The sequence below is a fragment of the Mesoplodon bidens genome, assembly GCF_964165515.1.
Source record: "Mesoplodon bidens genome assembly, chromosome: 4".
Taxonomy (NCBI): domain Eukaryota; kingdom Metazoa; phylum Chordata; class Mammalia; order Artiodactyla; family Ziphiidae; genus Mesoplodon; species Mesoplodon bidens.
The window spans coordinates 142,336,513-142,355,571 of record NC_138160.1 but is presented as its reverse complement, the minus strand read 5'-3'; the positions used below and the strand labels follow the sequence as shown (position 1 = coordinate 142,355,571).

Here is a 19,059-nt window from a genome sequence, read left to right as displayed (position 1 = left end):
AACTGCGTAAACTTTTTCACTGAGGGCAATAGGTCGTAATGAAGGGACAGCAAAGGTCAGAATTTTTTATTGGAAAGACTTCTCCGGGCAGAGTAGATGAACGGAAACGTAAGGAATGAACGCACGGTTCTCAGGATTCCCCTACTGACCTTGGGCCCTGGAACCTCACACATGCGCACACGCGCGCTCAGCGACCACAGGCTCCTCCCGGCGGTGCCGGCTGCGCGCGCAGCCCCTAGACAGCCCAACCGCCACTTAACGGCCGCCCCCGCCCCGCTGCGCGCGCAAGTTCCCAGAAAGACGCGGGGCTAGGAGTGCGCACCGCGGCCCATCTTGGGGGCGGGGCATTCCGGGGGCGGGGCAGGCGCGTGCGCAGAGAGCGCGAACAAGAAGGCGGGAGAAGACGGAATGGAGCGGCAGGGAGTACGCTGCGCTTGTTTCCTTCGCGCGGGCGGCGGGCGGCGGGCGGACGGGCAGGGAATGGCAACGATCTTGGGCTTCCCCGACGAACCCGAGCCCTGCCCATTGTCTCCTGCCATCGCGGCCCTTCCTCGCCCGACTGGGCTCCGATTTCCTGACTGACCTACCGGGCCCTGACTAACCGACTGGTTGTGTGACTGACGCGCTGACAGCCCAGGCAGGACCGACTTCCACGCATGGCGAGTGGCAGGAGTAGGGTAGAGAGAGACTCAGACATCCACGCGCCTCACCCGTTTTTCTTCTTCTTTTTCTCCTACCTCTTTTCCCTCCTTGAAGGCCTTGAGCCGACTCGCACACCAGTTAGCCCAGGCCCCCCAGCACCCCATCCGGAGCACCTGTCCTCACCCAAGCCCCTCCAGGTCTCCCCACCTCAGTCCTCCTGTGCTCCAGGCACAGGATCCCCGCGGTCCTCGTGGTGCCCGTCCCAGCACCCCCCGTCTCTTCTGCGGGTCCCCAACATGCCGCAGCGGCAGACAGAGGTGCCCAGGGTTGAAGGGGCGGGAGGAGGGGGATCTGACCACTTCTCGCCCTCCTTCGACCTCTCAAGCGCTGGCCGTGCTCACAGGTGGACATGCCCCAGGTAGAGTGCAAGGACCAGGAGCCACAGCTGTTGGGGGAGAGCCAGGAGCAGCAGCAAGGCGAGGAGAGCCGCGAAGAGGAGGCTGGTCGAGGGCCAGCTAGGTGAGGAAGAACCCGGCCCATCGAGTCCAAACAGACCCCTGAGTCCCTCTCATTCACCCTTTTCTTCCACAAGACCCTACCAGTGTCTGCTCTTGTCGCATTTGTTGCACATACTCGTCCAGCATCTCCCATGTGCCTGGAATGGAAGTGCTGGGGACACAGCAGTGAGGTGACATTCTAGGAGAATGTCTATAAACTCGGGAATATGCAGTAGTCAGGGGATGCTAAGTGCTCTGAGGGAAAAAATAGGGAGAGAGTGACAGGTGGCCAGTTTATTTATTTATTTATTTTAAGTTGATAAAACACATTTTGTTTATTCTAATACAAAGCCAGTCTAAATCAGCGAAGTCTAAATTATAAAATAAGCTTTTAACAACTAGGAAACAACTTTTATATATATGCATTAGCCGATCTAAATTAATCCAGCCAAGTATTGCTTTGAAGAGGCCCTTAGATACCTGGAGTTAATTTGAAAATGAAGAAAAAATTGCTTAAGAACATCATATAGCAGTTCCTGTTCAAGACAGCTGTGTATTGGGTTGGCCAAAAAGTTTGTCCGACTGTTCCATAAAATGGTCAGGAAAAACCCAAACGAACTTTTTTTTTTTTTTTTTTTTTTGCGGTACGTAGGCCTTCACTGTTGTGGCCTCTCCCGTTGCAGAGCACAGCCTCCGGACGGGCAGGCTCAGCAGCCATGGCTCACGGACCCAGCCACTCCGCGGCATGTGGGATCTTCCCGGACCGGGGCACGAACCCGTGTTCCCTGCCTCGGCAGGCAGACTCTCAAACACTGCGCCACCAAGGAAGCCCCCAAACGAACTTTTGGTCCAACCCAGTATGATGCCTGTGAACTCCCCTCCTCCCAAGAGTCTACAGCTACATATGGAACAATTTCCTCTTATAAAAACCTAAAGGCTGGGCTTCCCTGGTGGCACAGTGGTTGAGAGTCCGCCTGCTGATGCAGGGGACACGGGTTCGTGCCCCGGTCCGGGAAGATCCCACATGCCGCGGAGCGGCTGGGCCCGTGAGCCATGGCCGCTGAGCCTGCACGTCCGGAGCCTGTGCTCCGCAACGGGAGAGGCCCGCGTACCACAGAAAAAAAAAAAAAAAAAAAAAAAAACCTAAAGGCTGGCTGAGTAATAACTACACATTAGGCAAATGAGAAGAAAATCACATCAAAGTGGGTAGGAAAGGCTAGGAAACAATCTCACCATATGCCCTACCCCCAGTGCAGTGTCCCACAAGCAGGAGGGAACTCAAACCCTGGAGCTTCTCCCTGAGGACTGAAGGGTTCAAACCCACTCCTCAGGCATTTCAACTTTTTTTTTTTTTTTTTGCAGTACGCGGGCCTCTCACTGCGCCACCAGGGAAGCCCCATTTCAACTTTTAAGACATACATTGGAAAGATAAGCTCCCCAAATATCTAACTCTGAAAACCAACAGGGCTCATGTTCCTAGACCCACCAGACTCTAGTGATCTTAGAAGCTGCTCTTTTTTTTTTTTAACATCTTTATTGGAGTATAATTGTTTTACAATGGTGTGTTAGTTTCTGCTTTATAACAAAGTGAATCAGTTATACATATACATATATCACCATATCTCCTCCCTCTTGCGTCTCCTTCCCACCCTCCCTATCCCACCCCTCTAGGTGGTCCACGTGGCCAGTTTAGATCAGAGGGTCAGGAAAGGCTTCACTGAGGAGGTGACAAGTGAACCATGAGGGTAAGGAGGACTACACTCCAGGCAGAGAAACAGCAGCTGCAAAGGCCCGGAGGGAGGACTGTGCTGGAGCAGCATGAGTAAGAGGGAGATAGTAAGAGATACAGTCAGACAGGTAATGGGACTTTGAATGATAATTACCCATGAAAAGATTTGGAATAGAGGAGTGACAGGAAGTGACTACAGCAGGGTGAGGACTATTGTTAATAAAGTTTTATTATAACAGGGTTGCTTCTGCAGAGGTGAATTTTTGCACCTGAGACTATATGGCCTGCAAAGCAGAAGACTTCTTATCTGGCCCTTTATAGAAGTTTGTAGTCCTCTGGACTAAAAGGCTCCCTCTAGCTGCTGTGTAGAGAATAGATTATTGAGGGCGGGATTGGAAGCAGGGAGGCCAGTGATGAGGCAATTGGAATAATTTATGTGCAAGAAGACCCTAACTTGACCCAGGGTGGATCCATGCAGGTGATGAGAAGTGGTCAGATTCTGGATAGATTTAAGAAGATAGAACTAACATAAACTGCTAGGGGATTCGATGTTGGAGTGAGAGAAAGAGCAGTGTCATGGATAACTTTAAAAAGACATTGTTGTCTTGCACATTTATTCACCAAGTATTTATCAAGGGTCTTCTTTACCCAAACACTGTTTTAGATGCTGGGGATACAATAGTGAACAAATCAGAATTCCTGCTCTCTTGGAGCTGACTTTCTTTCACTTAGTAATACACACTTAGTAATTTATACAATGTACCCCAGTTTATTTATCTACTCACCTATTGAAGGACATCTTGGTTGCTTCCAAGTTTTAGAATTATGAATAAAGTTGCTATAAACATTCATGTGCAGTTTTTGTGTGGATGTAAATTTTCAGCTCCTTTGGGTAAATACCAAGGAGCACAATTGTTAGATCATATGGTAAGAGTATTTTTAGTTTTGTAAGAAACTACCAAAATGTCTTCCAAAGTGGCTGAACCATTTTACATTCCTGTCTTCAATGAATGGGAGTTCCTGTTTCTCCACATCCTCACCAGCATTTTGGGTTGTCGGTGTCTTGGATTTTCCCCACTCTAACAGGCAGTAGTGGTATCGTTGTGTTGATTTGCAACTTCTTTACGAAGTATGAAGTTGAACATCTTTTCATATGCTTGTTTGACATCTGTATATCTTTTTTGGTGAGGTATCTGTTCAGGTCTTTTGCTTATTTTTAAATTGGATTTTTTGTTTTCTTATTGCTGAGTTTCAAGAGTTTTTTATATATTTTGGGTGTCAGTCCTTTATCTGATTTGTGTTTTGTAAAGATTTGCCCCCAATCTGCGACCTGTCTTTTCATTCTCTTAATGGTGTCTTTTGCAGAGTAGAAGTTTTAAATTTTAATAAAGTCCAACTAACCAATTTTTTCTTTTGATATTGTATCTAAGAAGTCACCACCAAACCCAAAGCCATCTAGATTTTCTCCTATGATATCTTCTAGGAGTTTTATAGTTTTGTGTTTTAATTTAGGGCTATGATATCTATTTTGAGAAAAATTTTGTGAAAGGTGCAAGATTTGTGTCCAACTTCACTTTTTTTGCATGTGGATGTCCAGTTGTTCCAACACCATTTGTTGAAAAGACTCTCCTTTCTTCACTGAATTTTCTTTGTTCCTTTGTCAAAGATAGTTGACTGTATATGTGTGGGTCTATTTCTGGGCTCTCTATTCTGTTCCATTGACCTATTTTCTATTCTTTCACCGGTACCACACTATCTGGATCGCTGCAGCTTTATAGTAAGTCTTGAAATCAAGAAGCATCAGTCTTCCAACTTCATTCTTCTTTAATATTGTGTTGGCTATCCTGGGTCTATTGCCAAGCTGCCTTTCTAAAAGGTAGATAATTTTTTTTTAAATGTGATTTCACTTGGTGGCAAGTGCTGTGAAGAAACAAAACAGAGAAGGAGCAACTAGAGTGACAGGGAGTTTAGAGTAGCTGGAGATCTCTAAGGAGGTCACATGAGGTGGAGCCAGCCAGGAGGCGCCCAGGACCCCAAACATTCCAGGCAGAGGGAGCTGCAAGTACCAAGTCCCTGAGGCAGGAGCAGGCCTGGTGTGTTCACAGAACAGTGGGGAGGCCAGCATGTTAGGCATTGTGATTGGCAGCAGTGGCACCCGGGGTACACTGACAGACATGCTCATACACTCCCAGTGCTTCCATCTGACAGGAGAGGCATATACTGAACAAGTACTGACACGGAGGAGGTCAGGTAGCTAGGAAAATGTTTCCTTTGTGGGCAGGGGAGTGAGTGCCAGAGGGGGACTCAGCACAGGCTAGGTCGCAGGGCATTTTGTCGGCTGTGGACTTGATCCTAAGGATTTTTTTTTTTTTTTTTGGTAACAGCTTTATTGAGATATAATTCATATACCATGCACTTCACTTACTTAAAATGTACAATTCAACTGTTTTTAGTACATTCACAGAGCTCTGCAACCATTACCACAGTCAACTTTTTAACATTTTCATTGCCCTGAAATAATCCTTTGACCCCTTAACCATCACCTCCCAGTCCCTGCGTCCTTCCCAGTCCCTGGCAACCACAACTCTACTTTCTGTCTCTACAGATTTGCCTCTGCTGGATATTTCATATAAGTAGAATCATACAATTATGTGGTCCTTTGTGACTGGCTTCTTTCACTGAGCATAATGTGTTCAGAGTTCATCTATGTTGTTGTAACATGTATCAGAACTTCATTCCTCTGTGTGGCTGAATAATATTCTATATTATGGATGTACCACGTTTTATTTATCCATTCGTCAGCTGGTGGAAATTTGCATTGTTTCTGCTCTTTGGCTCTTGTGAGTAATGCTGCTATGAACACCCATGTACAAGTTTTCATTTCTCTTGGGTAGATACCTAGGTGGGGAATGGCTGGGTCATAGAAGTAACATGCTCAGGTCCCTGTTATAAAAAGACACCGGCTGCTCTGTGAAGAATGGGTGGGAGGGGACATGAGTGGACCTGGGAGATAGGTGGGAGGCTTCTTCAGGGGTGGCATCTAGCAGGGCAGATGGAGAGAAGATGAGTGGGGTCATTTAGTGAGGCATGAGGAAGGTGATGAGCTGAGGATGTCTCCCAGCTGCGGTGTGCTGGAGCCCGCTCCTGCCCGCAAGAGCCAGTTCTACACATCACTTCCCAACCTGGCATTTAGCAACTTCATGTTAGTAGCTTGAAATTGGCTATAGTGGGAGGGAGTCTCTGCACCATGGAAATTGGCAAACACTACAAAGAACACTACAAGGCTTCCCCTGCCACTACTGCTCCCCGCTTTCTGGCTTGGGGCAGTTTCCAGCTGGCAGAAGCACAAGTTGTATTTTGCCCTTGTTGAGTCTGAGGTGACCAGAGAAATAAACATGAATGCGTCCAAGATAGGGGTTGGACTTTCTGACGCAGAATTCAGGATTTGGGGGGGCGGCCAGGGGCTGGAGATGGTGCTGCTTCCGTGAAGGAGCTCACCTGGGGATAGAATGAGGCTCAGGACAGGGCGCCTGAGGACCGCACCACGCACAAAGCCAGCTTCCTCTTGCCTCCCAGATTCCTCAGTTGTAAACCAGACCGCAGGGCGGGATGGTTTCCAGGTGTGTGCAGTCAATTGGAGACCAGAAAAAAAAGAAGTAAATAATAACTGAAGTAGTTTGATAACACCTTCCTGCAAATAGTATGTTTAGACTGGGATCTAAGTGGTGAGGAGACACAGAAAATTGCAAATCATTGAGAGACTTCGAGGAGTTCCAACAAAAGAGCTTTGGGCTGAGAAGCAGATGGATTAGAACCAGTGCAAGGACCAGTTAATAGATCCAGCAGCAGACTCTCAGTGACATGATTAAAATGTGAGCACATTTCGGACGAGAAGAGCAGAGGGGGAAAGGAATGGGCTCCTCAGCTTCGATTCAAACCTTCCCCCTTCCTGGCTGTACTTCAGCAAAACATCGTTTTGCCCAAGCGCCAAAGATTCTGTTGTGTTCCCCCTTGAATGTTTGATTAGCTTTCCTCCCCTCCTGGGACTGCCGCCTGCGGTGGTCATAAGTGGCTGGCGGATTGTTTACTTGTATATCTGTTAGAGGCCATGGAGGGAGGGCCCCACCAGCGGGTGGCTCTGGCTCACACGCCTGCCAATCGCAGCTTTACCTGGAGCGAACAGATGGTCTCTTCGCTTAAACCCATTTCCTCCGCAGTTCCCGGGCCCCCTGCCAGCCTGAGCTCTTCTCAGGAGCTAGGTCCTAATCCTCAAAGCCGAATTAGGTACTCCTTAGAAGGACAGACCATCATAGATGAGCGGAGGGATGTGTTCACAGCCCCCATCCCGACCGCCCACTGCCCTACCCCCTGCACACGTGGCCTACTGTGTTGAGCTGACTTCCATTCCCTGGCCTCCATCCAGGGCTAGGCAACAGAGGCAGGCCCGGGAATGGGGGGAAGCCGGTGGAGAGGACACGGTGCATTTTGTTTATTAAAGTTAATTGGTGAATGCAGGCCCAGGGAAGCCTATGATTCATTAGCATCCTGATTAATATGCAGCTGCTGAGTATTAAGAAAAATGAAATGGAAAGGAATAAATCCCCAAAGGAGAGGTTGGGAAAAATCAAGAAGCTCTCTGCAGACATCTGATGCAGGCCTTTGTCCCATAACGAAATTTGAGTGAGCTGAATTCCATTGATTTTTCACCATTTGTGTAGCTGCCACAAAGACCAGTTCCAGCTTTATCCCTTGAGCTTGAAAAAGGAGCAACTCTGAACAGTTAGCAGCTCAAGCAGGTTGTGAGCAATTACGCAAAAAGAAGCACCTGGTTCTATCATTTATTTTAATTTCTGAATCCTATACTGTTGGGACAACAAAGCAACTTTGGGTGCAAAGTGGCTTAAGAGCAAGAATGTTACATCTGGCTCTGGCTCCAGCAGCAGTTCATTCATTTAGGTATTCAGCAAATAGCTGTGATGCCTTTGGAATGAAGGCAATGCAGCCCCTGCCCAGAGTGTGCATGGCGCCTGGGGGGAATCTAGTGTACAAACTGGCAGTGTTGTGATTAGAAAGCAAAGGTGAGGTAAGGATGCTCCAAACATTGCCTCGTGAAATTGGCAGAAAGGAAAAATCATTTCAGGCAAAGGCTGATGAGTTTGGTGAAATTGTGGAAGGTTTCAGGTTGCTGGGAGTGGAGGGTGAAAAGAGAAGGTGGAGGCCAGGGCCCTGGAAAGCCTTGTGTGCTGTGCTAGGGAATTTACTTGATCCTGCAGCTGGTGGGGGCTCTTGTAGGCTGTGGAGCAGAAATGGGACATCAGATTGCGGTTATAAGGTCACTAGGGCCCAGGTGAGAATGATAGGCGTGGGGTTGTGAATGGTTGGGTGGGGAGGAGAGGATAGATTTGGGAGAAATTAAGAGGTGGACATGAAAGGATTTTGTGACAGGATTTGGAAGGACAGAGAGAAGCCAGGCTCCAGGCTGACTGCTAAGTTTCTGGCTTGGGAACCAGGTGGCTTTTGGTGTCATTCAATGAAATGAGGAGGGAGGACAACATTGGGCTGGTGTGTAGCTTTTTTTGCTGTTGTTTTTTTTGGCCGCGCTGCCCTGCATGTGGGATCTTAGCTCCTCGACCAGGGATCCCCTGCATTGGAAGCGTGGAGTCTTTTTTTTTTTTAAATAAATTTATTTATTTATTTATGGCTGCATTGGCCCTTGGGCTTTCTCTAGTTGCGGCGAGCAGGGGCTACTCTTCATTGCGGTGCCTGGGCTTCTCACTGTGGTGGCTCCTCTTGTTGCGGAGCACAGGCTCTAGGTGTGCGGGCTTCAGTAGTTGTGGTGCATGAGCTTAGTTGCTCTGCGGCATGTGGGATCTTCCCAGACCAGAGCTCAAACCCGTGTCCCCTGCATTGGCAGGCAGATTCTTAACCACTGCGCCACCAGGGAAATCCTGGAAGCATGGAGTCTTAACCACTGGACCACCAGGGAAGTCCCTGGTGTGCAAATTTAGAGGATTTTGAAATGCCTCTGGGACAGCCAAGTGGAATGGGCCTGGGGATAGTCAGGTACCTTGTTGGGAGCTCCGAAGTTTGCGAGAGGGCTTCCCTGGTGGCACAGTGGTTAAGAATCTGTCTGCCAATGCAGGGGACACAGGTTCGAGCCCTGGTCCGGGAAGATCCCACATGCCGCAGAGCAATTAAGCCCGTGCGCCACAACTACTGAGCCTGCGCTTTAGAGCCTGCAAGCCACAACTACTAAAGCTGGCATGCCACAACTACTGAAGCCCATGCATCTAGAGCCTGTGCTCCGCAACAAGAGAAGCCACCACAACGAGAAGCCTGCGCAATGCAACGAAGATTAGCCCCCGCTTGCCGCAATTAGAGAAAGCCCACGTGCAGCAAAGAAGACCCAACACAGCCAAAAATAAAATAAATACATTTATTAAAAAAAAAAAAGAAGTTTGGGAGACATGAAAGCATGGATGGTAATGAAAGCCCTTGCTAGTCATTCATTCATCTATTTGATGCACTTTTATTATTCTTCCCATGAGAGGTAGGTACCGGGGACAGCAAAACGTTTTTTTAACAAGAATGCCCAGGGAGACTAGTTGGTCTGTTGTTTTCTAGCTGATATAAGGCTTTGCTATAAAATGTCTGCCTTGATCAGAGGCACACTTTCTCATCTTGACAAATGCACTGAACACAAGTGTCTGGCTTTGGAGGCAGATGAACTTGCATGCTTTGTGTGAAGCCAGAGGAGGGAGGACTAGATCAGTATCCTTCACTCATTCAGCAAACAGTGGAGGACTTACTATGTCCTGGATGCTGGGAATGCAGAGATAAATGGGGAGATAAGGGTGTGAACAGTGACATAGCATAGGTCATAGGCGGCTTTGAGATGCAGTGGTCAGGGATAGGTCTCACAGTCAGAGAGCAAATGCAAAGGCCCAGGGGCAAGAAAACTTCTGGTAAGGAATACACGAGGACAAGGACACAGCCAGCATCTCAGGCCTGAGGACTTTTGTGTCAGTGAGAGCCTGGCTCTCATGCGCCCAGGTTTCACTGTGCTTGCATCCTGAGCCAAAATGAAGAGCTCAGGCAGTCGGGGAGAAGTCAAAAAAATAGTTGTATGGAGGAAGCATCCAAAGATCAAGACATGTTTTTCTAAGTAGCTCTGCCTGGCTTGCAGTCATGGCTGACTTTATGGTTGTGTGTGAACTGGTGTGTTGAGGAACTGCTGTGTTGGCACCTCCGACTCAGCCATTCAGAGCTGGAAGCACCTCAGGGGGCGAGGAGGAAACTGAGAACTTTCGGGGAAGAAGGACACAGGCTGGGGGTCAGGCCAACTGGGCGCCACACCCGGCTCTGCACAGACTGGCTGGTGATCCTGAGAAAGTGACACAACCACGCTGAGCCTGTGTCCTCAGCTATGAGGTAAAGATGATGGGGATAGACCCCAAAGCGTGGTTGTGAGGATGCAGCAAGATGAGGCATGTAGTTTAGCATGGTGCATGGCAGATAAAGCAAAGAAATGGCCAAAAAAAAAAACAAAAACAACTTACCTTAAACATTTTAGCTTAATTTAAAACACCAATGGGTCTGCTGATCAGATTGCAACATTTTTCTTTTTTTTGCATAAACCTCATTCATAATGCATTACCCACAATTTCCACTTTTGTGTTTTTATAGCAGAGCAAAAACTTACAGGACTTGACAAAGCGATCTGTACGCAGAATCCTTCTAGATTTTTATGTTCTTGGTCCCAATGTATAGCTGTCTCCCCCACACTTGATTTAATAGTTATGTTTTATTAGGGTCACCTTTATTCATTCCATTTAGCTTTATTAGACACCTGTCTCTTTTTCACATGTCACTAGCTAACATATTTAATGAATTGCATAATTATAGTCATGTGTACAGTGTGGGACAAACATAACTCTTTTGAGGGGTGTTTTTTAAATTTTTATTTTTTAACATAACTACCTCTTTTTTTTGTTATTTTATTTATTTATTTTTGGCTGTGTTGGGTCCTCGCTGCTGCGCGCGGGCTTTCTCTAGTTGCGGCGAGTGGGGGCTACTCTTCGTTGCAGTGCGTGGGCTTCTCATTGCCGTGTCTTCTCATTGCGGAGCACGGGCTCTAGGCGTGCGGGCTTCAGTAGTTGTGGCACACGAGCTTTGTTGCTCCGCGGCATGTGGGATCTTCCCAGACCAGGGCTCAAACCCGTGTCCCCTGCATTGGCAGGCGGATTCTTAACCACTGCGCCACCAGGGAAGCCCCCCATAACTACCTCTTGACAGGCCACCTTACCTGATGGGAGCAGAGACACGCAGGTACACTAGCCCCAGGTGGTCTGCATGCTGCTATGAGCATCACTAAGTAGGTTTAGAAAGGGATGGAAAGGGATTCAGCAGGCTGGTGACAGGAAGATCATCTAAGAAAGCATCTAAACTATTTTTAATATTATTGATACTCATTTCAAAGCAGCAAGTTGGTGTAATAAAACGACTGTGGGCTTTGCAGTCAGGCAGATCTTCTTGTTCTGGAACCTTGGGCAGATTTTGTTTGTGCTCCTGGGTCTGTTTTCACAGTTATAGGATGGGATGCCATCCCTGCCTCTCAGGGGTGGGGTGGGGGTGTATGTGTGAATGAAATAAACAAGTGTCACGCACGAGAGACACACAACACAGGTTCTCCTCCCACCACAGAGCTAATTCATATCAGCCACTGTCAACAGAGTTTGGCGCTGATCTCAGTTTCCTATACTTTCAGAAGTCAGGTTTCTAGCCCCTCTATCGCCACCTCCAGTGCCAACCGCCACCTGATGATGCTAGAAGGGAAGTCAGGACCCTACTTCTCCTCTCTGGACTCGAGCATCGACATCCTGAAGAAGAGGGCCCAGGACCTGATCGAAAACATCAACGAGAGCAGGCAGAAGGACCATGCCCTCATGACCAACTTCAGAGACAGCCTCAGGATCAAGGTGACGGATTTCCCCCTACATACTGCCAAGCCCCAGTGAAAGGGGAGGGGGTTCTTTATGTAAAAAGTGAAAGGGGGGGCTTCCCTGGTGGCGCAGTGGTTGGGAGTCCTCCTGCCGATGCAGGGGACATGGGTTCGCACCCCGGTCCAGGAGGGTCCCACATGCCGCGGAGCAGCTGGGCCTGTGAGCCATGGCCGCTGGGCCTGCGCGTCCGGAGCCTGTGCTCTGCAATGGGAGAGGCCACAACAGTGAGAGGCCACAACAGTGAGAGGCCTGCATACCGCCCAAAAAAAAAAAAAAAAAAAGTGAAAGGGCAGAGAATGAACCGCAGTTATGTTCCCAGCATGGTGCTAGGCAATTTGCATGCAATACCTCATTTCACTCTTACAACAATCCTGCAAAGAAGAGATTGGACCCATTTTGTAGATGGGAAAAGTAAGGTTTGGAAATAATTTTCCCAAGTGAGAGAACGAGGATAAGAAGCCAAGGTTCATCTGCACCCACAGCCCAAGCCCTTACTTCATGCCAGGACTAATGGCTGTGGCAGGAAAGCATTGAGGCATAACCTGCATTGTCACACCCATTTGTCCTCCAGAAGTCGAATGATTTGTGACAGGAGAGTGGAGGTCCCTGGACATGGCTGGAACTTATATCTAACAAAGCCTGATGTTATGTTCAGGTCTGGTGTTAATGGTTGTCCCCGCCGATGCTTCTTCAGAATGCGTAATGGGTCCTATGAGCTGGACAGCTTGTGGATTCCACATGTCATCTCTCAATAACAGGCTGACTTTTTTCCCTGCCCCCCACCATCCCTACCTACCTTGTACATAGAAAATTTAGAGAGTAGCGAAAAATATAACATAGCAGAAAAAATATAAAAACACCCTTATGATACCACCACCCAGAAGCCACTTTGTTGTATGTTTTCTTCCAGTCTCTGTTCTATGTACTTTCCTCCTAACCTGGTTGAGCTTATACTATATACATAATTTTGCACCTTGTTTTTTTTTTAATATTTATTTTATTTAATTTATTTATTTTCCTTATTTTTTTTTGGCTGCGTTGGGTCTTAGTCATGGCACACGGGATCTTTGCTGAGGCATGCGGGATCTTTTTAGTTACGGCACGCGGTCTGCTCAGGTTTCTCTCTGGTTGCGGCGTGCAGTCTTCTCTCTAGCTGTGGTGTGCGGGTTTTCCTCTCTCTAGTTGTGGTGTGTGGGCTCTGCGGCACGCGGGCTCTCTAGTTGAGGTGTGGGAGCTCAGTAGTTGTGGCACACGGGCTTAGTTGCCCCACGGCATGTGGGATCTTAGTTCACCGACCAGGGATTGAGCCCGCATCCCCTGCATTGGAAGGTGGATTCTTTACCACTGGACCACTGGGGAATTCTCGCACCTTGCTTTTTTTTTTTTTTTTTTTTTTGCGGTACGCGGGCCTCTCACTGTTGTGGCCTCTCCCATTGCGGAGCACAGGCTCTGGACACACAGGCTCAGCGGCCATGGCTCACGGGCCTAGCCGCTCTGCGGCATGTGGGATCTTCCCAGACCAGGGCACGAACCCGTGTCCTCTGCATCAGCAGGCGGATTCTCAACCACTGCGCCACCAGGGAAGCCCGCACCTTGCTTTTTAAAAAGAAAAACTTAACATATAGGCAATTTCACCTCCAGTCACAGGAGTTGTTTTTACCACTTTTATAAGATAAATTGCAGAAATCTTAAAGAGCCAGCTAGAATAAATGTCTTGTGATGCTTCTTGTTTGACTTTCCAAGAACATATCTTATTCTTTCAAAGGTTTCAGACCTGACAGAGAAGCTAGAGGAGAGGATGTATCAGATTTATAATCACCACAACAAGATCATTCAGGAAAAGCTCCAAGAGTTCACCCAAAAAATGGCAAAGATCAGTCACCTGGAAACAGAGCTCAAAGAAGTATGCCACACCGTGGAGACCATGTACAAAGACCTGTGCGGCCAGCCTGAGGTATGACTGAACTCAAGAATGCACATGGGTGCCACCGGAGGAACGAGAGTTGTAGCAGCTAAGATGAAAGTAAAGTCAGATTTGTCAACATAGAACAAGGACATTAGCACCACCGGGCCCTAAACCCCACAGGGGCCACTATTTCTGCAAAAGCCCTGGGGCTCTTGCCATCCCACTTGTGGCCCCGTGCTCTCCTGTAATGTGGTGAGTCCGAACTGAGAAGCTGGACCGTTATTTCCCACACTGTGCGTCAGCTCTGTGGTGACAGAAAGGACAAAGTCCCCTCTGCCCTCAGCCCTGAGCCCTGGCAGTGCCTAACCAGGTTTATTTATTACAGCCGAGCCCAAGACTCAGGCATGGATCACTCTGGGGCGGGGGAAATCCCCACCAGGTCCCAGGGCGCTTCACAGCCCCGACACATGTTCCTTTCTCCTGTGACTGAAATAACTTCTCGGGTGGTCACAAGTAACTGTGGTCCGACACTGTGGGCTCAGACATGCTGACTCTTTATTATTCTCTCTTTCCCCCTCACTCTGCTCCAACGTCCAGCATAAGGCACTTACCCTAAGATGGGAGGGTCAGAGGGCGCAGAGTAAACTCTTGCTGTGTGGAGGGGGTAGTTTGCGTCGTCAGACACCAGGTGGGTCTCACAAGTTGCTTCCGTGTCACTCTCCTTCCCTCTCCCTGCTCCCCTGTCAAAGGGAGCTTCTGTTCCAAGGTGAGTGGAGTCTGTTCCCATCCACAGTTAAAACTGGATTGAGAAACTCAGTACAGACAGTCCCATCTTCTTTTTAAGGAACACATTTGAATGACTTCAAAAGGGAAATTTTGATATTTAAAAATCAGCGTCTCTCACTTCCCACCAGAAGAAATGGCTCCATCTGCCACCTCCCTGACTAAGCTCAGAGCGCAGTATCTCCCTGGAAAGGGGTTTGGTACCATCCGGGCTCCCAGGTGAAGTGGGTTCACTTGCTGGCTGTGAACGCCTGGATCCCTGTGATTGCCCTTCCGAGGATCAGAGCATGGATGTCATGAGTGCCTGGGCAAGATAAATGCAGAGTTGGTTTGGAGTCTTAACAGCTCACAACTTCCCTTTAAAGTCAATCTTCATGTCTCCCCACAGGCTACTACTTTTACTTTGGAAGGAGAACAGACCCACAAAGACAGCGAATGCTGACAGCTGCCAGGAGAGCCCCCTTAGTGACAGCCACCAAGGGAAGGCTCAGAGGCCACCATTCTGGCCATGCCGAGAAAATTGTTTTTCAGAGTTCTGTAATGCATCTTGGCAAAAACCGACCGACCAACCAACCCAAAGTTCCTTGTGCCAGGCCCAAAACTGCAGCGAGTCCAGCCCCCACCATGGGCCAAGCTTTGGTGCTCCCCGATTCACCCGACCCCAACCCCACACGGTTGATTAAACAGTTGATTTTCAACCCAGCCGTGCTTTCTTCCCACAGAGGCGGAAAGAGCTGATGAGCTCTGCAGAAATGGATCAGGCCCTTTCTCACTCACAGGAGGAATGGGAAAGCAAACATCAGACAATTAGTTGCCTGTCCCAGATGATCCCCCATCCTAGAGCCACCGCCCCACGCCCTACATTCCACATCCCATCCCACATCCACATGTCTAAGTAATACTTTACAGCCCTCAGTGTTCTCATTTGCTCTTCCTCAGCTTCCAGAGGTGGAAGGCAGAGATTATGGCCTCCCTTTTATGGAGCAAAATAATTCTATTTTCTTCCTAAAGTGCAAATCTCACCCTGTCCCTCCCCTGCATAAAACTATCTGAAGGTGCCCTCTGCTTGTCCTCCGGGTCATTGTCATGCCTGTAGAAACCCCCCACCCCCAGCCCTCCTTCTTGCTGTTTCTGGAATGTCCCATCCAGAATACCACATGGATGCTATTTCACCATCTCTGCCCAGGGAGCTCCTACACCTCCCTCAAGGCTTAACATGGTCCCACTTTCTCCCTAAGAGATTGAGTGCCTGTTACAGCTCCTCTAGTTCTGCGTGACTCACACTGAAATTGTACACCTCTTTTCCTTTTTTTTTTTGACCACACCACGGCTTGTGGGGTTTTAGTTCCCCAACCAGGGATTGAACCCAGGCCACCGCAGTGAAAAGGCCGAGTCCTAACCACTGGACCGCCAGGGAATTCCCCACATCTCTTTTCTTTTTAATTATCTTTTTCTATGTCTGTCTTCCCATGAGGCAAGGGGTTCTGGGCCCCATGTGAGTCACAACTAGTTGTCAGGTGCAAACACCACAGCCTGCAAATGATTTACCTTTTCTCTTTTTTTCTCACATAAAATGGAGTGGTGATTCCTGTGTGTAGCTGCACTCTCACTCCCTTGCATCCACCAGCTCGCTGGGCATTAATGCCCCGCTCTGGGAATGCCTGAGGAAGCCGTAAGCAGGCTTGGGAACATCCCTCCCCTGGAGCATAACGGAGGAAAGGACTGGGAGGGTTTACTTCCACGGTCCCAGTATGGGCCACTCCAGATGAGGGACACAGGGTGGGACTTGCCCCAGGTCATGCTGCCGACTGGTGACAGCTGGGAGTAGGACTTGGGTCTGCTGTCCTCTTCCCCAGACATGAGGCCACTGTGAACCCCACCCCAGGGATCCAGCCCCCACCTTCATAGGTGTTCACGGCCTCCAGGTTCATGGCATGCCGGATCACGTGATACTCATCAGAAATCCCATTCCCTCCTAGCATGTCTCGGGCCTGGCGGGCAATGTCCAGGGCCTTCCCACAGTTATTCCTCTTCAGCAGGGAGATCATTTCCGGGGTGGCCCTGGGAACAGCACAGACACGTAACGAGCATTGGATTATAAAGAACTGACCCTGCTTTGGGCATCCAGGCATCCCTACACCCTGGACAAACCCAGCTGGGGAGGAGGGTTACCGTCACAGCAACAGACACGGCTCCTAATGAGGGAGAGGCAGGAAGGGATGGCTCCCAAGGGGCCACCAGGCAGGAAGGAGCTCTCTCTCCAGGGCCAGCTGCCACCATGCCCAGAAGGGGCACTGGGTCCTCCCACCACAGCTGCCTCCCGCTTCCTCCCCAAACACACAGCCCCTACTTGTCTTGATCCTTCAAGCGGCCGAGCTGCAGGCAGGCATGAAGGCCCAGCGTGATCTCGGTGAGCATGTCCGCCAGCTTCTTCTGAATCAGTTGGTTCTTGGCCAGTGGGACACCAAACTGGATCCTATGTGGTCAGGGTCAGGGTAAGTACAAGGAGGGCCCACTCTCCAGTCCTGTCCCAGGGCCTTCCCATGCTGCCTGAGCCCCCATGCAGCTCACTCTGACCCTATTGTTGACTGAGCCCCTCACTGCTCAGAAGGACTCCCTCGGCCATTTCACAGAGCAGGGAACTTAGGTCTCGTGGGTGGGGGGCCAGGGGTGGGGGGGTAAGAGAGGGAACCCAAGCCCCCACACACTCCCCCAGGAGTTCTCATGGCAGCCCCTACACACCTGTCCAGGGTGTACTGCCGGGCCGTGTGCAAACAGAACTCAGCAGCTCCAAGCACACCCCAGGTGATGCCATAGCGGGCATTGTTTAGGCAGCCGAAGGGACCCTGCAGGGTTCAGAGGGGGCCTCAGCCCCACCAAGAGGAGATGAGAGGCCTGTGCAGAACTAACTTTTAAGTAGGGGGGAGGCCCCCTCCCCAGACACTCAAGACATGCAGTCAGTGTAAACAAGGGGGACTCAGGGCAACTGTTTAAGTCACACATGGCCCTGACACCAAAGCTCATGTACATAAGGTCTTGCTCACTGCTCACTCTTGGTTTGCATACAGTTCTACCCAGCCCAGGGTCTGGATTGGATACTCAGACCTGGGGTTGATGTAAGGAGACAGGAAGATGCACATGCATCAAAGGATTAAGCTCGTTCAGGCCTGTTATGTACTGGGCAGAGCCAGCATGAGTGAGATGGTCACCAAAATGGGGCAGCTTCTGCACATCAGTGAGCCAGGCAGAGCCTCTCCAAATCACTACTGTGTGAACTCCATGTGTGACTGTTCCCCAGCTGGGTCTCTAGCATGGTACCTGCCCAAGAAAAGAGAACCAGCAGGTGACCTGATGCCAGTTCCCAAGGTGGCTGCTGCTTACCGCCAGACCAGACGCCTTGGGCAGCACATTCTCCTCTGGCACTTCCACATCATCCATGATAATCATACCCGTGGCCGAGGCCCGCAGAGAGAACTTTCCCTCAATCTTGGGGGCCGAGAGGCCCCGCATCCCCTTCTCCAACAGGAAGCCCCGAATGCAACTATCTTCGCACCGAGCCCACACTACAAACAGGTCGGCCACAGGTGAGTTGGTAATCCTGGAGGCAGGACAGGCAGTGAGGCGTCTGGCCGTCACCCACTGCCCTTGCCCACCTGCCTGAGGCTCCCAGGCCCCTCACCAGGTCTTGGCCCCATTGAGAGTGTAGCTCCTGCCGGACGGGTTCTGGTGGGCTCTGGTCTCCATGCTGCCGGGGTCACTCCCATGGTTAGGCTCTGTGAGCCCAAAGCAGCCCAGGAGCTCCCCCTTGGCTGCAGGCATGAGACAGGGTCACGAGGCTGCCTCTCCCCCATTCATTTCCTCTACTGAAAATTGTCAGACTCTCCACTGAGCCAGGCCAAGGCAGATCCAGCCCTGCCCTCACAGTACTCCCAGGTGGTGGGGGGACAGGTCTCACCCAGGCCATAGTCACAATGCCATGATGGGGTGAGGCCCAATACAAATCAGGAAAGGGTGGGCTAAACTGTCTTGAAGGGCAGTGAAAAGGAGTTAAGCAGGAAAAGTGTGAAGAGCAGTCCTGATAGAGGGACCAGGATGTGCAAAGGCCTAGTGGTACAACTGAGAATTCCAAGTAGTTGAGTGTGGCTAGGAAGGAGCAATCAAGGCAGTGGCCAGAGATGAGGTGGAAAGACCAGCAGAGGCCTGCTTATGTGGGGTTTTGTGGACCCAGTTAGGAAGTTGACTTTAAACTTTGGACTGGAAGGGGAGTACAGAAAGCAAATCACGGGGGATCTGATGGTGGTGAGGAAGGGGTAGAGTTAAGAGAGATCTAGGAAAAAAAAAAAGAATTAGAAGAATCAGATGTGGGGGTGAAGCCCAGGGTCTGGCAGGGGGCCTGAGTGGCCACTGGTAATATCCTTGGGGTGAGGACAGAAGGCAGGCCTGGGGACAGCCCCGCCCCTGAGTTTCAGACCATTGGGACTGCCTCCCTTCCACCAGGCT

General features: G+C 49.8%; 2 protein-coding genes across 10 annotated transcripts in view; one reads left to right on the top strand and one right to left on the bottom strand.

Moving 5' to 3' along the window:
- The window catches only part of GCDH (glutaryl-CoA dehydrogenase), a 415,847-nt gene that overhangs the window by 395,267 nt on the left and 1,521 nt on the right, over positions 1 to 19,059 (bottom strand). For 3 of the 5 annotated variants that reach the window (XM_081230537.1, XM_081230538.1, XM_081230539.1), the window contains 6 exons: positions 18,239 to 18,368; positions 17,941 to 18,157; positions 17,302 to 17,405; positions 16,910 to 17,035; positions 16,460 to 16,620; positions 14,314 to 14,863 (listed from right to left, as the gene is read on the bottom strand). In XM_081230537.1, coding sequence (XP_081086663.1) covers positions 14,790 to 14,863; positions 16,460 to 16,620; positions 16,910 to 17,035; positions 17,302 to 17,405; positions 17,941 to 18,157; positions 18,239 to 18,368 — 812 coding nt within the window. In that variant the 3' untranslated portion in view covers positions 14,314 to 14,789. Of the gene's footprint in view, positions 1 to 13,861; positions 13,883 to 14,313; positions 14,864 to 16,459; positions 16,621 to 16,909; positions 17,036 to 17,301; positions 17,406 to 17,940; positions 18,158 to 18,238; positions 18,369 to 19,059 lie in introns of those variants that run through there. The other 2 variants (XR_014015498.1, XR_014015497.1) reach the window with 2 other exon arrangements.
- On the top strand, positions 369 to 15,257 carry SYCE2 (synaptonemal complex central element protein 2). 5 transcript variants are annotated; one of them, XM_081230544.1, is made up of 5 exons: positions 369 to 423; positions 1,046 to 1,161; positions 11,672 to 11,846; positions 13,636 to 13,824; positions 14,948 to 15,257. In XM_081230544.1, exons 1-5 carry the CDS (start codon positions 409 to 411, stop codon positions 14,999 to 15,001), a joined length of 549 nt encoding a protein of 182 aa, XP_081086670.1. In that variant the 5' UTR covers positions 369 to 408; the 3' UTR covers positions 15,002 to 15,257. The 5 variants fall into 5 exon arrangements, with proteins under 5 accessions (XP_081086670.1, XP_081086668.1, XP_081086669.1 ...); XM_081230542.1 differs by having other exon boundaries at positions 11,636 to 11,846; XM_081230543.1 differs by having other exon boundaries at positions 380 to 423; positions 1,028 to 1,161.